The sequence below is a fragment of the Natrix helvetica genome (genome assembly GCF_964273705.1).
Source record: "Natrix helvetica genome assembly, chromosome: 13".
Taxonomy (NCBI): Eukaryota; Metazoa; Chordata; class Lepidosauria; order Squamata; family Natricidae; genus Natrix; species Natrix helvetica.
Window position 1 is genome coordinate 4,091,196 of NC_138557.1, and position 19,042 is coordinate 4,110,237.

Below are 19,042 nucleotides of genomic sequence, written 5' to 3' on the forward strand. Positions count from 1 at the left end.
TATTGCTTGATTCTCTGGGGCAAATCTGATGATGAAAGTGAGTATATAAAGCAAAATTGTCTTCACTTTCCTCCCCATATTCTGTATCCATATTTTAGTTGATAAATATTTTATAAGTGCTAGGAATTGTGAACTCTGCCTTTTTTGGGGGTATCATTGTTGTGTTTATAACATACGATGCTGTATTCCTACTATAGCTTTACTGCAGTAGAACTGAAATTCAGTATGAATTCAAAACGCGTTTAAGATAATCTTGAATCTTGGCAAATAAAGCAGATTTTCAGATAAGTGCACAGGCTCATCTATTTCTCATTTCTCTTTTGCACAGAACAAAGATGTTGATATAATTTCTTGTTAAGTGAACTGCTGAATTCATATGCATCCGCAGGTCCCTACCCCTAATTTATGTTATCATAATTTAAGGCAACTTGTGGTTCTAACTTACCTTGAGGACACCAAGTTGTGGTAGTGACATTTGAAACAGTGATTGATTTCTTATTATAGTAAGGCAACTAATGATGGTACTGTACAAAGACGCCTCCAAAACAGTCTTCATAAGTATATTACTTCATCTGAGTGGGTTAAACCACTAAACAGTGTTGGTATTTACTAAGAGGAATGTTCTCAATTTAGTGCTGCACTGCAGGCTAGAAATATTTCCTATAAAACTATAGTTTTGTGAGAAGAAGCACTGCTAAATTTCAGAAATAGAAACTTCTACATTTTAAAACTCCTAGGTAACATTTTATAAGAGCTTATTGTGAACATTTATCTAATTATTTATCTTTTTATATAAAATTGTGACTTAATAACAATATTAGGATGGTAAAGTCCCGTTACTTTCAATAAGCCTTTTAATTTACTGTGGCTTATATGGTGCTCCAGTCCAGAGGGACTCCGAGTGGCTTACATTCCTTTCTTTCGGTAAGAAGATTAAAACAACAAAACAATATCACAAAAAAGAAACACAACTTACAATAGCAAGTACAATTACAAATAAAACTCTGGCAGCTGATGAATAATAAATGCCAAATCCCTCTCTCAGGGTTTTCTTTAAAGGCCAAGTTTTTTATTGGCTTCCTAGTTTGGTGTAGTGGTTAAGGCATCAGTTTAGGAACTGGGAGGATGAGAATTCTAGTCCTGTTTTAGGCGCAAATCCAGCTTGGGCCAGTCACTTTCTCCCACGCTTTCTGAGAATTGGACATAATTGAAAAAAAGAAGGAAAAAAAGCAATAGGATAGGAACTAATGTGATTTGGAGGTAAATTATTCCACAGAAGAAGGATTGCAGCTAATATATCTCAAGTTTATTATAGTTGTGCCAATTTTTCTTTTATGTTATGCTCTCTGATCCTTGTTCCCACCTTCTGAGAATCTCTGCATCTGGAATTTTAGGGAGCATTGATGTTTAAGGCACTGTTTATGATCTTTATGCTGTTATCCCTACTTCATCCATCTACTGTATATGTGTGGTTGTGCATGCCTGTGGCTGCATAAAGTTAAAAGGAAGTTTTCCTTTTCCTTACATTTTTAATAAAAATATATGTGTACAGTACTTTTTACTTTTGCTTGCAGCTGCTGAAAAAGGGGGTGGGAGTTGTTCTTCTTTGGGCCACATAAGTCAAAGCCAGGATGTGATACTGCAGATTTTTTTTTCTTTGTCATCATCATTACCCCCAATTTATTAGTAACTAAATGCTCAGGATATGAGTTTTCTTGTCTTTCTCACAAACCAGCATTAAGAGGAAGGATGCCATTGCCCTCCCGCCAATAAACAGTGGCAATGGAAACAGAAGGACTACAAAATAGCTATGTCACAGCAGAAAGTCAGGATCAAAAGAACGAGTGGTACAAAAGGCTGTGTGGCAGTCGAGGGACAGCCTTTCTCCCTATCTAAACATACCAAGTTCTTGACCCGACATTTTTGAAATGGAATTGAATTCACAATCCCTTCTGGTTTTGTTTTAGTATTAAAAAATATAAATAATATCTAACCTTAAAGTTCAAATTGAAGCCTGGTTGTAGATTGGAAAAATGATGCAATGTTTGCTGCTTTTAATAAACATCTTGTTTATATTTTAGGCAAAGTCGTGCATCTGTCATATGTGCGGTGCCCATCTGAACAGACTTCATTCTTGCCTGTACTGTGTCTTCTTTGGCTGTTTTACAAAGAAACATATTCACGAGCACGCAAAGGCAAAGCGACACAACTTAGGTAAGTAATTATCCTGGATTCTTGCATTAAAATTATTTGTTTATGAAGGCATGAGCTTTACAATATGGAAAATCCTGCAGTTAGATTGAATAAATTCAGACAGGTTGTCTTTTCTGGCTAGAGAGAATATTGCATATAATCCAGGCAGGAGGGTGTTTTTTTTATTTATTAATATTGAAGTTACCCTGTAATTCTGACCATGATTAATTGAGGCTAAATATGTTATAAATAACCAAAGAGCAGGCTAATAGAAATAAAAGTTACAGTTTCTCATTTTTATGTTCTCTACTGTTATAAAATCTGAAATTAAAGAAAAGCTTGCGATTCCTGGGGATTCATAGCTGAAGAGTTCATCATTTTAACCGAAAATAGGGAAACGAAACACAATTCTTTATTTGAATGGGATTTCAATATTTATTAAATGCTGCAATTTTTTTGTCTGAAGTCAAGTGGCCTTAACCTTAGATAGTTTCAGACTCTTTTAACATCCAAAATTTCATTTATTTGTAGAGATACACATTTTTTTATTGAGTTCACTTCAGAGCTTTCAAGGTTTTCTTTAACCCATCTATGATTTACATATTTTATAACTGCTGTATTTTGACTGAAATAGACATTTAGCTGTAGAACCTCTTTGTAGGTTTCTTTTTACTGTTGTGTATTTACTTTGTTAGCCTCATCTCCCTGGATTGGCAGATGCTCAGCCTGATAGGATTCAGCCAACAGTATGTCATCTTCTTATCCATGTCTATGTAAATGCCCTACTGTTTAAGCAATTATATATAATTCCTTTTATTTTTTATATCAATCTGGAAACTCTTAGAAGCCAAGAAGCCTGAATTGTTCACAGATAGGGTCAAATACTTCTGTTTTGAAGAGTAAATCCAGTAATGCTTGCAATGGCAGCCACTATCTACTTACTGCAATGTGGCTGTTGCTGCTACCATCACCGCTGCCCTTTGGCTCCAGGCAGTTACAGGTAGTCCTCCACTTACAAGAGTCCATTTAGTGACCGTTCAAAGCTAAGATCACACTGTAAAAAGTGACTTTTGACCATTTTTCACATGATCATTGTGGTCACATGATGAAAATTCAGACAATTGGCAACTGATTCCTATTTCTGACAGTTGCAGTATCCCGGGGTCATGTGATCCCCTTCTGACAAGCAAACTCAATGAGGAAGTCAGATTCACTTAACAACCATGTTACTAACTAAGCAACTGCAGTGATTCACTTAAAAACTGTGGCAGGTTGGGTTGTAAAATGAGACAGAATTCACTTAAATGTTTCGCTTAGCAATAGAAATTTTGGGCTGCATTGTGGTCGTAAGTCGAGGACTATCCGTTCTCTCTGACAGCAGTGGTTGCAAAACATCACCCCAAATCAGGGGTGGGTTGCTGCCAGTTCTAACCTCTTCTATAGAAGAGGTTCCACAAATCTACAGTGCCATTTAGAACCGGTTCCAGCGCCCTCCCCCCGCCTGTCCACACATCATCAAGATGAAGAGCGAGAGGAGGAATTCTGGGAGTTGAAGTCCACAAGTCTTAAAGCTGTCAAGTTTGAACACCCCTGGGAGTTTTTTTCTAAAGGATTAGGGGTGCAAGGGTCTTGTAACTTGACAGCTTTAAGACTTGCACACTTCAATGCCAGAGTTCCCGAGCCAACATTTTGGTTGCTAAGCAAGAGCGTTGTTAAGTGAGTTTCACCACATTTTATAAGTTGGCCACGCCCACCCGGTCACATGGCTGGCAAGCCACTCCCACCCAGTCACATGGCCGGCAAGCCACTCGCATAAAGCAGGCCACACCTACAGAAGAGGTTCTAAAAATTTTTGAAACCCACCACTGCCCCAAATACAAAATCACTATTGCTCAGCTCTGCTTCCAGTTCATTCTCAGCTGGGCACATACCAGAATGAACGAAATTTCTTCTTGAAGCTCTTAGTGACTCTGCTTAGCTAACAGCAGTCTCCATGGAGACAAAGAGAAATTCAAACTCCAGAGACCCAAATGCACATCATTAGCAAAAGCAGCTATATATATATATATATATATATATTTGCAAAATGAAGTATTTGCACTTTTTGCACCCAGAGTCCAAGAAGGAAGGAGTGAACATTTGAAGGATTTGCCACCATGTTTTACAGGGCTTGTCACTGACAACCTCCTTTCATAGCCATAAGCATTGACTTCACATTTTTATATTCTGAATTGTGTTCTGTCTTTTTCCACATGGTTAATTTGGCTGGTATTGAACCTTGCAGTAAATAATCTACAGTTTTTTCTGACTGTGGTAGCCCTTGCTCCATTATCCCTTGAACTAAGGAAGATATTATTTATGGTTCAATGTCAAAAACAAGTTTGTCTTCTTCAGAGGTTTACCTATCCAATACAGATGAACTCTACTCTTTTCAAACTCTTTTTTGAAATCAAAAAAAGGAGAAGAAAATTGAGCTCATAAGCTACGCCTTTATTGCTCCTTTGGAAAAGCAGGCCAGGTAGCTTCCATATATTTCAGCAGGGCATAAATTTGCCAATAGTAAGAATCTTGAACCCTGAAGGAACTTTGCCCATATTTCAGAACTTAGCAACTCTTACAATCTCGTAACCATATGGCAGCAAATGAACCTAGGTCAAAATCCCTTTACCTGTTTTGAACAGGTGCAAAGGCAAGGATGCTAAATTTTGATTTGGGAAATTAAGATTCCAGTCTCTACCCAACTGTGACAGTTGCAAAATAGCTACAATTTCTTACCATTTGTTCAGGGCTGTCATAACTTTGAACAGCCACTGAACGAATCGTTGTTAAGTGTGCACCACCTGTAGGCATACTAGTGTAGGAATCCACCATTATTTTCATTTTTTAAAAAATCTCAATTTGTTTAATATATTAATCATACAACGTAGATAGCTCAGTCTTGCAAAATCTGTCTCACAGTAGACTTTTCAAAATCTGCATTTCAGCATCCAGATGACTTTTAGAGTGTAAACTGTAAATCTTTCTGGTTAAGGAACTGAGTTATGGGTATTCTCATTCCTGGTAAATAGGCTGGATAAGTGAGGCCAGGGTGGAATGGAAAGAGCATAAGCAGACTGTCAGTGATGGGTCTGTTATGTATAGGCTACCATAAGAAGCCATCTCAGTGGTTGCTTCCAGGATATGGATTAATAAAATAGTTTAATCACTGCTAAAACATCTCGTTTGATGCAAATTAGGCTGATTATCCTGGATGATTTGTATAAGGCCTTTATACAAATATAAAGAAACAAAAATACATAAGTACAAAAGGGAAAACTTGTCAATGAACAGGGATTGTGTGATTTGATGGTGGATGTGTAATAGAATCTGTTCTGCTATTTTATATTTTTATCAAAATCTTCATGAAAATGATTTTTTTGCACTCAATTTTCAAATGTCAGTTACACCATTTTTATAACTAGAGAGTTTTGGGATAACCGACACTGCTGTCTTTTGTTTATTTACTCTTAAATATTATTGCAAAATTACTTTGATTTGTAGCCAGGTTGCAGAGTAGAACATACATTAAGATCTATAAGAAATGCTTCATTTTTAACAACACTGAAGCTTTATTTTAGAGTATAACATTCAGATAATCATATTGTAAGGCTCTTGACATTCATCCACCCATTATATTGCTATAGCAACAGTTAACTTGGATGGGTTATATAAACAAGACCTGCATTCTATGCTATAGTTAAAACTGATGCTTTTTATTTTAAAAATCATTCCCATTTTCTTGTTATATGAAGAGAAAGGAATGTATGTGTATGAAATTAAGATAAACAAACCTTCTCATTCATCTTTTACATCAATGAACAGCTTTACCTGTTAACGCTAGTGTGCATAAGTTATTTTGTAAGAAAAAGCAATACAATACAATACAATACAATAGTAGAGTTGGAAGGGACCTTGGAGGTCTTCTAGTCCAACCCCCTGCCTAGGCAGGAAACCCTATACCGTTTCAGACAAATAGCTATCCAACATCTTCTTAAAGACTTCCAGTGTTGGGGCATTCACAACTTCTGGAGGCAAGCTGTTCCACTGATTAATTGTTCTCACTGTCAGGAAATTTCTCCTCAGTTCTAAGTTGCTTCTCTCCTTGATTAGTTTCCACCCATTGCTTCTTGTTCTACCCTCAGGTGCTTTGGAGAATAGTTTGACTCCCTCTTCTTTGTGGCAACCTCTGAGATATTGGAATAATGCTATCATGTCTCCCCTAGTCCTTCTTTCTCTTAAGCTAAACATACCCAGTTCCTGCAACCGTTCTTCATATGTTTTAGTCTCCAGTCCCCTAATCATCTTTGTTGCTCTTCTCTGCACTCTTTCTAGAGTCTCCACATCTTTTTTACATCGTGGCGACCAGAACTGAATGCAGTATTCCAAGTGTGGCCTTACCAAGGCATTATAAGCAATCCCAACTTGGGACACACAAAGATTGTATTTTTAAAAAATTGCTTTAATATTGAAGCCCAGTTATTGGGTGAACCTCCTTTTCAAATAAAAAGTCTACGCAAATACCTTTTAACATGCTATGGGACATGGGTGTCCTTGACCCTTTTTCAGATCCATTAGTAAATCTGCCAATTAATGATGGGAACTACTTTTATTTAAAAAAAATCCTTTATCTAATGTTTGGATTTTCAGTTTAATCTAGTGGAGCTAATTATTTCAATTTCAGCAATGAACTAGAACATTTGTTTGTAAATTGTGATAGAACAGTATTAAGCAGCAATTTAACCTAAGAGTTTTGAAATCTTTGTTCTGAGTTTGGTATGACTTAGTAGAACATCAGACTTAGTTAAGTTAGAATATGGAAATGTTACAAGATCAGAGTTGTATGGGTTAAATCAATCTACTCTTCCAATCACGTGTAACTTAATTGTTAAACAAGGAAAATAGATATATCCTCATTGTAAAGGGGGTTGTTAATCTTATTTTAAAATTTAGTCTTCTTTAGAAGGCTTTTCCTGGTGAAAATAAATTTCAGTTTTCTTTGTATTAAAAGATAACATAGCTCATTGTCAAATTGAAGCTCCATTGATTATAAGAATACATAGGCAACACATTTTGAAGCTTATTGCTAGCCTTGATCTATTCCTAAAATTGCATGGGTTTGTAGATCTAGCATGTGTACCATTCAGATAATTCATATCAGATAATTCTTGATTTAAAATTCGCTTTTAGAAATTTGAGATTTAGCTCTCTCACATTGCTCAGAAACAGTACAATCCGCAATTTCTATCTTTCCTTAACACGATGGAATTTTTTGAGGCTTGCAGAAAAGGTATGTCCAAGCACAAAATAATTCTATAGATGTTTCTCTGCTTATTCTTACTCTCTGCAGGCTGATGAACATAAACAGTAATATAGAATCGATTTTCACAGGGAATGTGGAGCTGTGCCTCGGCTGCTGAGAAATATTTTCATATCATTGGTTGTGTCGGAGATTCATACAGTATCTTGGAATCTGTGATAATTTAATCAGGAAGATTTTTAACTGTTGCTGCTTGTCTGAGGCTTGGCAATAGACATATAAAAGCCATAACATTTGTCATGTGACAATAGTCCAAGTTGCTAATAAGGAGAGATTAATTATAGACAACTCTTTATTGTCTTAATATTTTTTTTAAAAAAATGTTTCTTTTTCTTCATTCCTTCTCCCTCTGCAGCCATAGACCTTTTGTATGGGGGTATATACTGCTTTATGTGTCAAGATTACATATATGACAAAGATATGGAACAAATTGCCAAAGAAGAACAGCGGAAAGCTTGGAAACTACAAGGTTTGGTTTTCTTTAAGTATCTGCTTGAAAGAAGTTTTCATTTCAAGTCATACCTGGCCCTTTTATTCTTCTAAAAGAAAAATAAGAAAACTTTTAACGAAAGTTTTGGGGGAGAGAGAAATATAGAGATTATTTCTCTTCAGGAGTTAAACTCAACACATCACGAGAAAGCATAGCCAAACTAAATTTAGGAAGAATATTTCAGTAAAATACATTTTTCCCTTGTGATTGTGCAGAGTTAACGATAAAGCAGAGTATTCAGATCTTTTTGGAACATAGTAGACAAAATTTTATATTTTTCATACAAAATGCCACGCTTTCCCTAGGCAGTTACTGTGCCAGCTTAACAAAAATGTCACTTTGTTTGCACATACAGTATGTATATATGTAGATATTAACACACAAATATATGTACACACATTTGTTTTATTCAGTTTTCTTTCCCTAATTCTTTTCTTTTTTAGCCTTCACCCCAACAATGATTTCTCACTACCAGTGTACAATGACAGGTAAGAAGTGTGAGCTGGCGACAGATTTCACTAGCAAGCGTCCCTTTTACTGATTACCTGCCATTTTTCAGCAAGAGACAGAATTTGTAATGCTTTCCTATTGTAAAGAATGCATTTTGTGAGCCAGGAAATAAGACATTCCGGAGGACCTTCCTGTAGCTGAGTTGCTGCTCCAAAATATTCTTCCTTCACAGCAATTAAAGATTTTTTAAAAAATATATATCCCGTCTATCTAGAAGGAATTGCACCATTTTTAGGTGGCTGTTAAAAATAGGTATGCACGTTGCCACGGCATTGTTCATCATTCTCAATTGGCATTTTAAATCTTATTTTTAAAGTAGCTCAACCAAAGGAAGAGAGGGAGGGATAGTGGATCATTCTAAGATAGTCTTGGAACAAGAAAACGATGTCACCAAAGACTTGGCAAAGTACCATTAAACTTCCTCTACATGACAATCAAGTAACCCCTTATCAATGCCAAGTTGTGCTTATTAATTCAGACGCAAACAGCTCTTTTGCTGAAATCTGGCAGTGATACCTCCAATACTTGAGAGTGAGCCCTCAGTTTGCTATATATGTTTCTCTAGAAAAACAAGCAAGGGTGGGCTTCAAAAATTTCAGCAATGGGTTTTCTGCCTGGTTGCTGGGAGGGTGTGGCCATGTTGGGTGGGGCCTAGTTGGCCTCCTGCACCACAGCAGGGGTGTGTGGGTGTTTTCGCCTTCCCCAGACTCCAGAGGCTTTCCTCGAGCCTCTGGGAGGGCAAAAACTGCTTCTCCCGGGCTCCGGAGGCCTGTTTCCGGCCTTCTGGAACTTCAGGGAAGCCTGTTTTTCCCCCTCCCCAAGCCTCCACGTGGGTCTGGGAGTGAATGGCTTGAAATGGCTTCCAAAACTGACACTGCTCTTACCTCACATCCAAAATGGACTGTGTGGAGACTCCTGGGAGGGGCAGGGTGGGAGGGACCAGCCAGGGGTGGGATTTGGAGGTTCTCTGAACCATCCATAACATGCTATGGGTTCTCCTGAACCTGGGCAAATCCGTAGCAGCCCACCCCTGAAAACGAAGCATTTTACAGGAAGCCTTTTCAACTTGCAGCCCTTTTGATGGCTGGGAGGGCTGTTTTAACCATTAGAGGCGACATATATCTAAAGTTGAATGAAACCTTTTTCTTCCTCATTAAAATAAATAGTTGATAATTATGTAAGTCCTTGTCCTGTAAATATTTGTCTATGTATTTAACAATGTGCCTTTATTGTTTGCTCCTTACTTACCGAATCTTGTTTCTGCCATTAGCACTAATCCAAACAAACATGTACGCAAATTCATCTTGATATGCCATGTCTAATACATGCTTACTGTGCAGAGTGGATATAATTTCTTGAGATCTTCTTTAATCCACCCCTCTGGTTGATTTGTGCTAAGTACTTCCCTTCATGCCAGTTGTTTCTGCATTCTACTTTTATAAGATTTCAAAAATTAAAGCACTGGTCCTTTGAAAGAGCCAGTAGGTTTCTTGTAAAAGCTCAATTTTTGAAAAGTTTTGCTAAAAAGACCCCAGCTGAGTCTTTTTATCTGTCACGGTTACAGTGCCTCGTTCTTCTTTGCAAATGAAGACTTTATATTGTATTTGTTTATAGTTACTCAACCCAATCCTTCATGGAAATCTACTTTAGCTTTATTTCCTGTAAGGTATATTTTCCTTTTGGTGGTTAGAATATTAGCTCCATAGTAATATAAAAGCACAGGAGATTCTTGTTATTTGAGGTGAAGAGTAATCCCCCTCCTCTTTTTTGGGGTGTGTGTGTGAGATTGTGGAATATTTTATCATTTATTTATAAGATCGTGTATCTCTAATTTGCATAGTCACATATACAATTGCAGTGTTGGTGTATCAAATTGAAATTTTAAATGCCCAATGGGTATCATTTTATTAATCTGTTTTACTAACATCTCTGATTATAATAATTAGACTCAGAAAGCTACCAAGATGACGCATTTCTCCCCTTTCTTCAAATAGTTATCTCTTCCAGGCAAATTCATACCCAGAGTGTGCATGCCATACACACACCTGCATACATGTAGATATATACACACACGTTCTCATAGACAAATAACAGTCATCTGTTTTTCAGCATCACCTTGTTAACTAAAACTTACAACCAGAGTCCAAAGAGCTGCTTATACTCAGTGGATATGTACAGTAATTGCCCAGTAGAATAGCTACCTTTCCTTTCATATTCTCCTTTGAAGCTGTGCACTCTTAAAAACAGACTTGCCAGACTCAGGAGCTATTCTTTCAGGCAGATAAGTTTCAGCAGCCTTACAGAATTAATTGCAAAGTTCTTTGGCTTTCAGCCTATATAATTTATGGTCCAGATTGCAGAGACAGACTGAGGGGGATATTAGTTTTTACATACTAAGGAAATGGTTTGAATATCACCCACATTGTATTGGTTCTGTACATCAGCTTTTCAAAATAGCACACAGCTAGCTGCCCAATGAATTGGATTATTTATTATTTGCTGTTGTCGTCATATTTTTAAAACATCTCTACACAAAGGTCATGCTTCAGGGGTGGCTTCACCCACAGCATCGCTGTCTTAACTCAGAAGAACAAGCTATATGAAGGGCAACCTGCTATTGTGTTTTTAATTGAAAAGTATTTTCATCCACTGCTAGGAATAAGAAAAGGAGAGGTAATTGTTACTTTAAACATGTTTGAAATGCCGATACAGTCCGAGCAATAAGACTTGTATGTTTTTGACACACATTTGTGGGAACATATTTAGGTCAGAACTGTAGAGGAAATATATAGCGAAAGCTATTTAATGAATAGTGCGGTTTGCATTCCAAAGTATCCTTATAGCTACAAGCAGTTTTCTGAAATACAGCCCTATATTTCTTTTCATTATCCAGGTATTGGAGAGAAGTATTCAACTTGGGAGCCAACCAAACGAGAGTTAGAGCTGCTTCGACATAACCCCAAGCGACGAAAAATAACCACAAACTGTACCATAGGTAAGGGAGAGAATTGCATTCCTCACTAAATTCTACAGTCATCTGAAGAATTACAGGTAGTCCTCGCTTACCAACTATTCGTTCAGTGACTGTTTGAGATTACTGTGCAGCTAAAAAAAATAACTTTACAGATCATGTATGACCTTTGCAGCGTCCCTCAGTCACATGATTGCCCTTACAATCAATGCGCCTTGGTCTGTGTCTGACGTGTTTCCTCCTTTCTTTCGCCCTTTGCAGAGCAAGAAAGAGTTGAGAGAAAGGGATTGCAAGAGAGTAAGATTTTTGCTCTTCTGTTCATCAAAAGCAATGGGATCATTTAACCAATTTCGCTGTATTTAAGTACAATGACAATAAAGATTATACTTACTGGCGGCCCAGGGTTGGGAGCCACGGGTATACTGTACAAGTTTGCAGTACTCTCTTGAAACCTCTTTGTCTCCAATCTCTCCACTCTGCAGAGGGGTGGGGAAGCAAGAGGTTTCTGTAGTCTTTGCCTGACTCTCTTGTGTGGAGCACAGAGATTGAAGAGGGATTTCAAAGGCTGTGGCGCATTGCATTGCATCACTTTTGATGTATACAAGAGAGTAAGCAGGCCCAGACACAATAGCTCTTTAAGCAAGGGGGAACGGTTAGGAGGCAAACAGAGGCCCAAGGTATGAAACTGAGTAGTCCTACTTCTTTCCTGCCAGAAACCCCAGTCCTCACCATGGTATTTCCAACTTAGTGGTAGAACTGCTGGTCTCAATTAGGGTCATTAAGCAAGCATTAATATTCATGCTTCTTTAGTCTTTTATGTATTGATTTCCTGTGTATTGCACTTTGACTTCCCTATATCAAAATATTGATATAGTCAATCTCCTTGGGAAGTCTTCACAGTTGGAGGCTTGGATATTGTTAATACTTTGAAGGGAGCCAATTTTATCTTTTTTACTTATCACTTTGGTGATACTTACCTTTTCCTCTCTTTTTCTCTCTCCTATTTTATGATCCTCTTATACTCTTTCCAAATTATTTCTCTTTTGTTCTTCATCTTTTATTTGGTCTGATATATTTTTGTTGCTCAGATGCTTTGTTGTTACTTTATCAATGTATTCTTTCTCAAAGAAAAAACTGAAAAAAGGGTAAAATCTTTCCTCCCTCCCTGCCTCTCTCACTCTGTGTTTCCTGCCTTTTAATTTCTTTTTTCAGACAGTTGCTCCTGTCCATCCAGTACCTAATTATAAGAAAAACTCAAGGCTTCCCTTATATTTCATCCAATTTCTCTCTTGTGTTGCTGTTCCTATTTTTCTGCATAAATCCCTTGTGGGCAGGGTGGGTCTTAACTCTTTTTGGGTGTAACTGTTGTTGGCATTATACACTTCTAAACTACAGTAAATAAGGTATACATTCCATTTGTTCTCGTGTTTTTGCAACTTTGGGATCCAAATACCCATTAAAAGTACTACAGACTTGGAGTTGGATAGATCTCAGTTCTGAAGTCAAATGTTAAAGTCAATGTCTTGGGAAAGTGGCTTATGAAGCCATGTCTGTTTGCTGAAAATGATTGATGAAAAGTTGGTGGAAATAACTCATTTCATATGCCACTAGGAAACTTAGGACGGAGTTCTCTACTGGAATGTTCCACTATTGTAAAGAAAGTCCAGCCTTGTGTCAAGTCGATAGCACTGGACAAGATTGTATTTTGATGAATTGAAAGTCTGAATAGGATCACTGAACAACAAACCACTTTGCTTGCTTGTTCTGCTGGCTGTTTTGACTTTCGTTGAAAGGTTTCTAGCTTTCCTTAAAATAGAAATCCCTGCACTCAGGAATGTGTGTTGAGGTGAGGAATGCAGAATGAAAAGGAAAGAGAAATAACAATTCTTCATTCTCCTGCATGCAGAATATTTAATCATTTGTATTATCTTTATCTCAGTTACGCAGTGAATGAAACCTGGAGTTTTATCTGTGAATATGGTTTGCATGAATTTTTATTTATTAGGAATCAAGCAAACATACTTGGATAAATTGCTTATATTTTCACTGTCCTCTGTGAGCAGTTAAACTGTCCAGGATACCCCATCTCTGGTGGCTATCTACCCCTAAAAACCGCTCATTTTTTCCCATTGGTATCTGTGTTTCTTACTGAATTCATTCAGGAATACACATCAGCAATCTAGCTTCATCAACATCCTTAGAACTAACTGGCTTTGCTTTAAAATTAGTTGAATATTTCTCAGCAATAAAGACTAATAATAATAATAATAATGATAATAAATGTAAGCCCTTATCATTAATCCTTTAGAATTGTTTGAGAGTCTCAAAAATAATTTAGTTTGTTTTGTCTCGGGTCCATAGGCATTAAAGATCAAGTAGATTGCATATACCTATATTTTTTTGATAAATGATTACATGGTTAGACATACAGGTAGTCCTTGACTTACAGCAGTTCATTTAGTGACCATTCAAAGTTACAACATCACTGAAAAAAGTGATTTATGGCCGTTGCAGCATCCCCATGGTCACATGATCAAAATTTGCGTGCTTGGCAACTGATTCATATTTATGACAGTTGCCGTTTACGCGATCCCCTTTTGCGAGCTTCTGAACACGCAGAGTCAACGAGGAAGCTGGATTCATTGAACCACCGTGTTACTAATTTAAGAGCTGCAACGATTCCCTTACAGATGTGGCAAAGAAGGTCATAAAATGGAGCAAAACTCACTTAGCAACTGTCTCACCCATATAAATTTCGGGCTCAGTTGTGGTTGTAAATTGAAGATTACCTGTACGGAGATGCTTCGGCCAAATTTCTAATTCCACCTTAAGTAAAGGTAGCACTTGTAGGCTATTTACCCTGTGAGTAAGGCTCAGGAGGCAGAATAGGAGTGGATAGATGCCAAAGCAGAATTAAGCAGGGCACGGGGTTTTCAGGAGGGTCAGCTTTTATGCTTAAATGGTCTGACATTAGGAGTGAACAGAAAGTTGGCAAAGTTTGTTGATAAACCCAACTTTTTCAGGATAGTGAAAACTTAAATCGGATTTTGAAGAGCTTCACAAGAATCTCCCCAAACTGGGTGAATGGGCAGCAAAATGGCAAATGCAGTACAATGTAAGTAAGTTTAAAGTGATGCACATTGGGGCAAAAAACATTTACTTTCACACATAATCAAGGGGTTAATTTAACTTCCTAATCAACAGAGGGATTCTGGGATCAAGGCAGACAGGAACATATACTGTTCCAGCAGACAGTCGCTGTAAAAAGATCCCTCTTCCCTCTAGAAATTATTACGAACATTCGAACAACTTTGTTATATATTCAGGAAGATTTGTGGTGTGATCTCTTGGAATATGTGCTGTTTTGACATACCTTCAGATCAGATTTGTGGAAATGGGAAACGAACAATACAAATATTGGGAGTCTGGTACAGTTTCCTTATAAAAAAATAAACTTTGGCCAAGAGCATTTTAATTGAAAAAAGTGATGAGAGATTGATGCTCCCAGGAAGAGAGAGAGAGAGAGATTTCTTTGGTAAGAATTTCATATAATGAACTAGAGAAATGGGAAATTGTGGAGTAAAAAAAAGTATTTTGTAAAGTGTATATTGTAAACTGTCATAGAACCCTGATAATCATCTTAAAGCAAGCTGAATAAATAGGACAAATAATCCACATCATTTATTACTTTTTGAGGCTTGTTTACCACAAAAATCTGTTAATAATATACTTTAATATAACAGGATGCATATCGATTTCCACTCAATACAGCTAATCTGCAAACTTTTAAAATAGGTCCTGCATATAACGCTCTGAATAACTTCTGGGTTCTAATTCAGGACATTACTGTTCTGCTGTGTCATATCAACCTTATTCAAAATCGGAAGCTTGATAATGTTTTAAGTAGATTAATTTCGAATGCTTTCTAATTAAAAGGGGGGGAAAAACCCTAATTCATTCTTCCTATTGTGCTGTATCTTATTCATGTGATGTAAATGAGCACATCAGATTAATTTCAGATACCAGGGATGTAAGCATGGTGTTGTGTATATGTGTGTGTGTGTGTTTTTTCTCTTCCCTTGCACAGCTTGTATTTTGTTACCCTTCCCCTGTTTTTTTCCTCTGTAAGAACAGTCTTCCTGAACAGCCTTAAGGTATTAGCTAGAGAACAGTCTGCTTCTGATTAGCATATGAAGTTACTTTGTGGCCGAAGACTATTGTTTTCACAATAGGCAGAATTAGGCTTCCAAAGTACAGCGGTAATTAGCTAAAGCCACCTGGGATTCTCATTTGTTACTTCGCCAAAAAAAAAATAAAAGGAGAGGACAGACCTCTTAAAAAAAATAGAGGGAAATGGAGGAGGAAATAAAAGGAGGAATGGCAGAGATGCCCCTGACAATAGAGACAGAACAGTGGCAGGTGTCTTTTGCAGCTGTGTGACATTTGGCAACATGACCTGAGGTAGGAAACATGAGTGGAATAAATATTGTAATAGTTCTTCAGCCTAAAAGTGGCACCAAGAAGGTTTTGTAGGCTGAAGAGTAATTAAGACATTACTTCTGGTTCTCTAGGCAACATCCAGAAACATTGCTTAATCCTTCAATATTATGTAAACTGAAGCATGAGTGTCTGAGCATGAGGACAGAGGTGATGGGAGGATGTTGAAAATTGCATGAATGAATACTTTAAAATGACTACTTTTAGATTAGCTGGTTGGTGAACTGGGCCAAAAAAACCCCAAGCTTACTTTAAACTTGAGAAAGCAGGGGGAGGCTTTATTATACTATTGGTCGAAATGTAGCAGTGGTCTCTTAAAAGCCCATGGTTGAAAATGGATTTCTGTTAATTATGATGAACATATTGTAATTCAAAAGAGGTATTCTGTCTATATGAGACAGATTCTAAATGAAACATACAGCCTCTCCATTAGTGAAAAATGGATAGAATTCTTGCTAAACAAAGCTCTTTCTAATTTAACGCCAATTAACTTTTGTTTTCAGTTTACTGAGATCAATATGGTAAAAAATAATATTTCTCTGCAAGTAGATTGTTCCCAGCGTAACTGGCTTGTATGGAAACAATCTGAACCCTCTATCTAAATTATTAACAATAATACCAGAAACCCATCCATTTAAAATATTTGTGTGTGAATCCAGTTCTGCAATTTCTGTTTTAACTCCCTCCTGAATTAACCCCCTTCTTTCTAAGTTCTCAATAGAATGGACCGATGAAAGAATAATTCTCAGTGTTTTATACATGCGTAAGTCACAAAAATCTAAACCCCCTCTCTTTTTCAATGCCATTTTTTTCTAATTTGAAAAAAAGGCAGAATCATAACCTTGGTTTGGCCTGTGGTTTGTCCTTTCACTTATAATTGTGTTTTCAATTCTAATACCTTTCCTTCTGCTACTTGATTTATATGTCATGAGAAAATGTGAAGCTTTGCTGTGTGTTTTTTTCCCCTTCCTTTCCACCCTCCTTCTGCACGCTCCCCAAAAGGCAAGTGCAGAAACTGCCAGAATGCTTTTCTGAAATCTGGCTGCTCCAGGAGGCTCAATTGTACCAGCCATCTGTGAGAGAAGAATCACACAGCTGCTTCCGAATTCTCAGAGGTTTGTTGGCTCCTAGAAATCTATGGACGGCATCGACTTTTCGATCAAACGAAAACTCCCAGATTTGCTGCCCAGCAGGCTGCATCTAATCTGGTGATCGGGATGCAGTTCCCTTAAGTTGCATTCATAGGCTTGGAGTGATCATGTGCCTCAGTGATGCTGCTTGCTGATTTCTATTTACAGGATGAAATGATAAATCAGAATGTGGATAATAGGCTTCAGGAAGGGATGCCAAGTTAATATAAGAATATTTCTGCCTTCTGAATGAGTGCTTTTTTTTAAGGATTCATATTCCCTCCTTAATGGACAGGGTCCTAAAAATAAAAACCCATTCCTTTTCTGGTATATAATTCCTAATAGGACCGGATCCTATTCGATATCGCAGTGATAGTTAGGCTTGCTCATACATTCCAGAATTGCTGTCTAGAAGGTACCTCTGAAGAAAAACCATTGCTGAAAAATCTTAGCAGTCTCATAGGGTCAATTTAAAACCCAGCTCTTTCGAGACAGAAAATTTCATTAAACCACTGAAATCTCTTCTACGCAATATATGTGAGTCAGAGAAGCATATGTGCATGCCTTCAGTTTATCTGGAGACAAACTTCAAAGATGAACTTAATTGTGCTGCCCCAGCTTTGGATTATGCTTCTCAATGACTCACCAGTTAAAGCTAAATTCGGATAACGGGAAAGTCTTGTATCTCAAATAAGGATTCACTACACATTTCTAGCTGAGGTGTCTCGGCTCTGACCAATTCATAGGGGCTCGGTTTTCCTTTCCTGCCAAGGACATCAGCTTTAGAAAACTTGTTTTATTTAAAGAGTAAATTGCATGCATTTCTCTACTCCACCCTGGCTCTTCTTCGCCACCACTGAACAGGCTGTACAGTCTAATAGCCGGGAGAGAGTCAGTGGCAGGAAATCAGATTCAACAGCTGTGTGCAATCCTGACAGCCTAATGATTAATGCACATTTTTAAAAAAAGCAACTTCTTTTGCAAACTGCTTCCAACGATGATGGCCTTCCGTGCGGTAGTCTAACCCTTTTCTTTCCAGACGCATTGACCTTGCAACTTCCATATAGCAATAGCACTTAGAATTATATGCTGCTTTACAGCCTCCCTAAGCGGTTTACAGAGTCAGCCTCTTGCCCCCAACCATCTGGCTCCTCATTTTACCCACCATGGAAGGATGGAAGGCTCAGTCAACCTTGAGCCTGGTGAGATTCGAACTGCCAAATTGCAGGCCTTGGATTGGGGGAATTGTAGTCTGACACATCCCTAAATTGGGCAGCCTGGCAAAAGATAATTTGCAAGCCACAGATCTCCATTGAAAACGACCAGAGTTAAAATGGATCTGGCAAGCTAACATATGTGATCTGTTGGCTTCCTGCTATTCTGTGCCATACAGTGTGTGACAGTCTCCACCAGATGCTTTGCATGACTCAGCAAAAGGATCTCTCTCGTGGGAAATACAATATAGGCATGACTAAATCCTTTTTTGGGGGCTCCAAATAACCACAACGATCGCTTCCCGTTAGCACTTTAAAAAAAATATTCACGTATAGTTCTAATGACTTGCCTATTTTTCATAATTCATGAAATTAAGCTTTCCTTCAAGTTTATGAACGAAGGCCACTAATGATGCTGCATTTGTGTGGTTGTAGATAAGATGAGTTCCTGATATATTTAAGAAACTCAAAACCCCAAATACATTTGATTTGTTTGCTGGTCTGCATTGTGAGCTGTGATTGCATTTATTTAAATGCTGGCATTGGTAGCAGAAGATGGCAAAACAGTAAGAGGGAGTGATTTTTGCTTTGTTTTGTTATTGTAATGTTAATGAATGCTCTTCCATGCAGCTAAGCAGCATTAATCTCTTTCTTTTCTATTTTTTTTTGTTGCAGCCAGCT

General features: G+C 37.6%; 1 protein-coding gene across 4 annotated transcripts in view; it reads left to right on the forward strand.

Moving 5' to 3' along the window:
* The window catches only part of USP22 (ubiquitin specific peptidase 22), a 51,759-nt gene that overhangs the window by 10,045 nt on the left and 22,672 nt on the right, over positions 1–19,042 (forward strand). For 3 of the 4 annotated variants that reach the window (XM_081965459.1, XM_081965461.1, XM_081965460.1), the window contains exons 2-5: positions 2,082–2,214; positions 7,905–8,018; positions 8,483–8,527; positions 11,443–11,544. In XM_081965459.1, the coding sequence (XP_081821585.1) occupies positions 2,082–2,214; positions 7,905–8,018; positions 8,483–8,527; positions 11,443–11,544 (394 nt within the window). Of the gene's footprint in view, positions 1–2,081; positions 2,215–2,888; positions 2,940–7,904; positions 8,019–8,482; positions 8,528–11,442; positions 11,545–19,042 lie in introns of those variants that run through there. The other variant, XM_081965462.1, reaches the window with a different exon arrangement.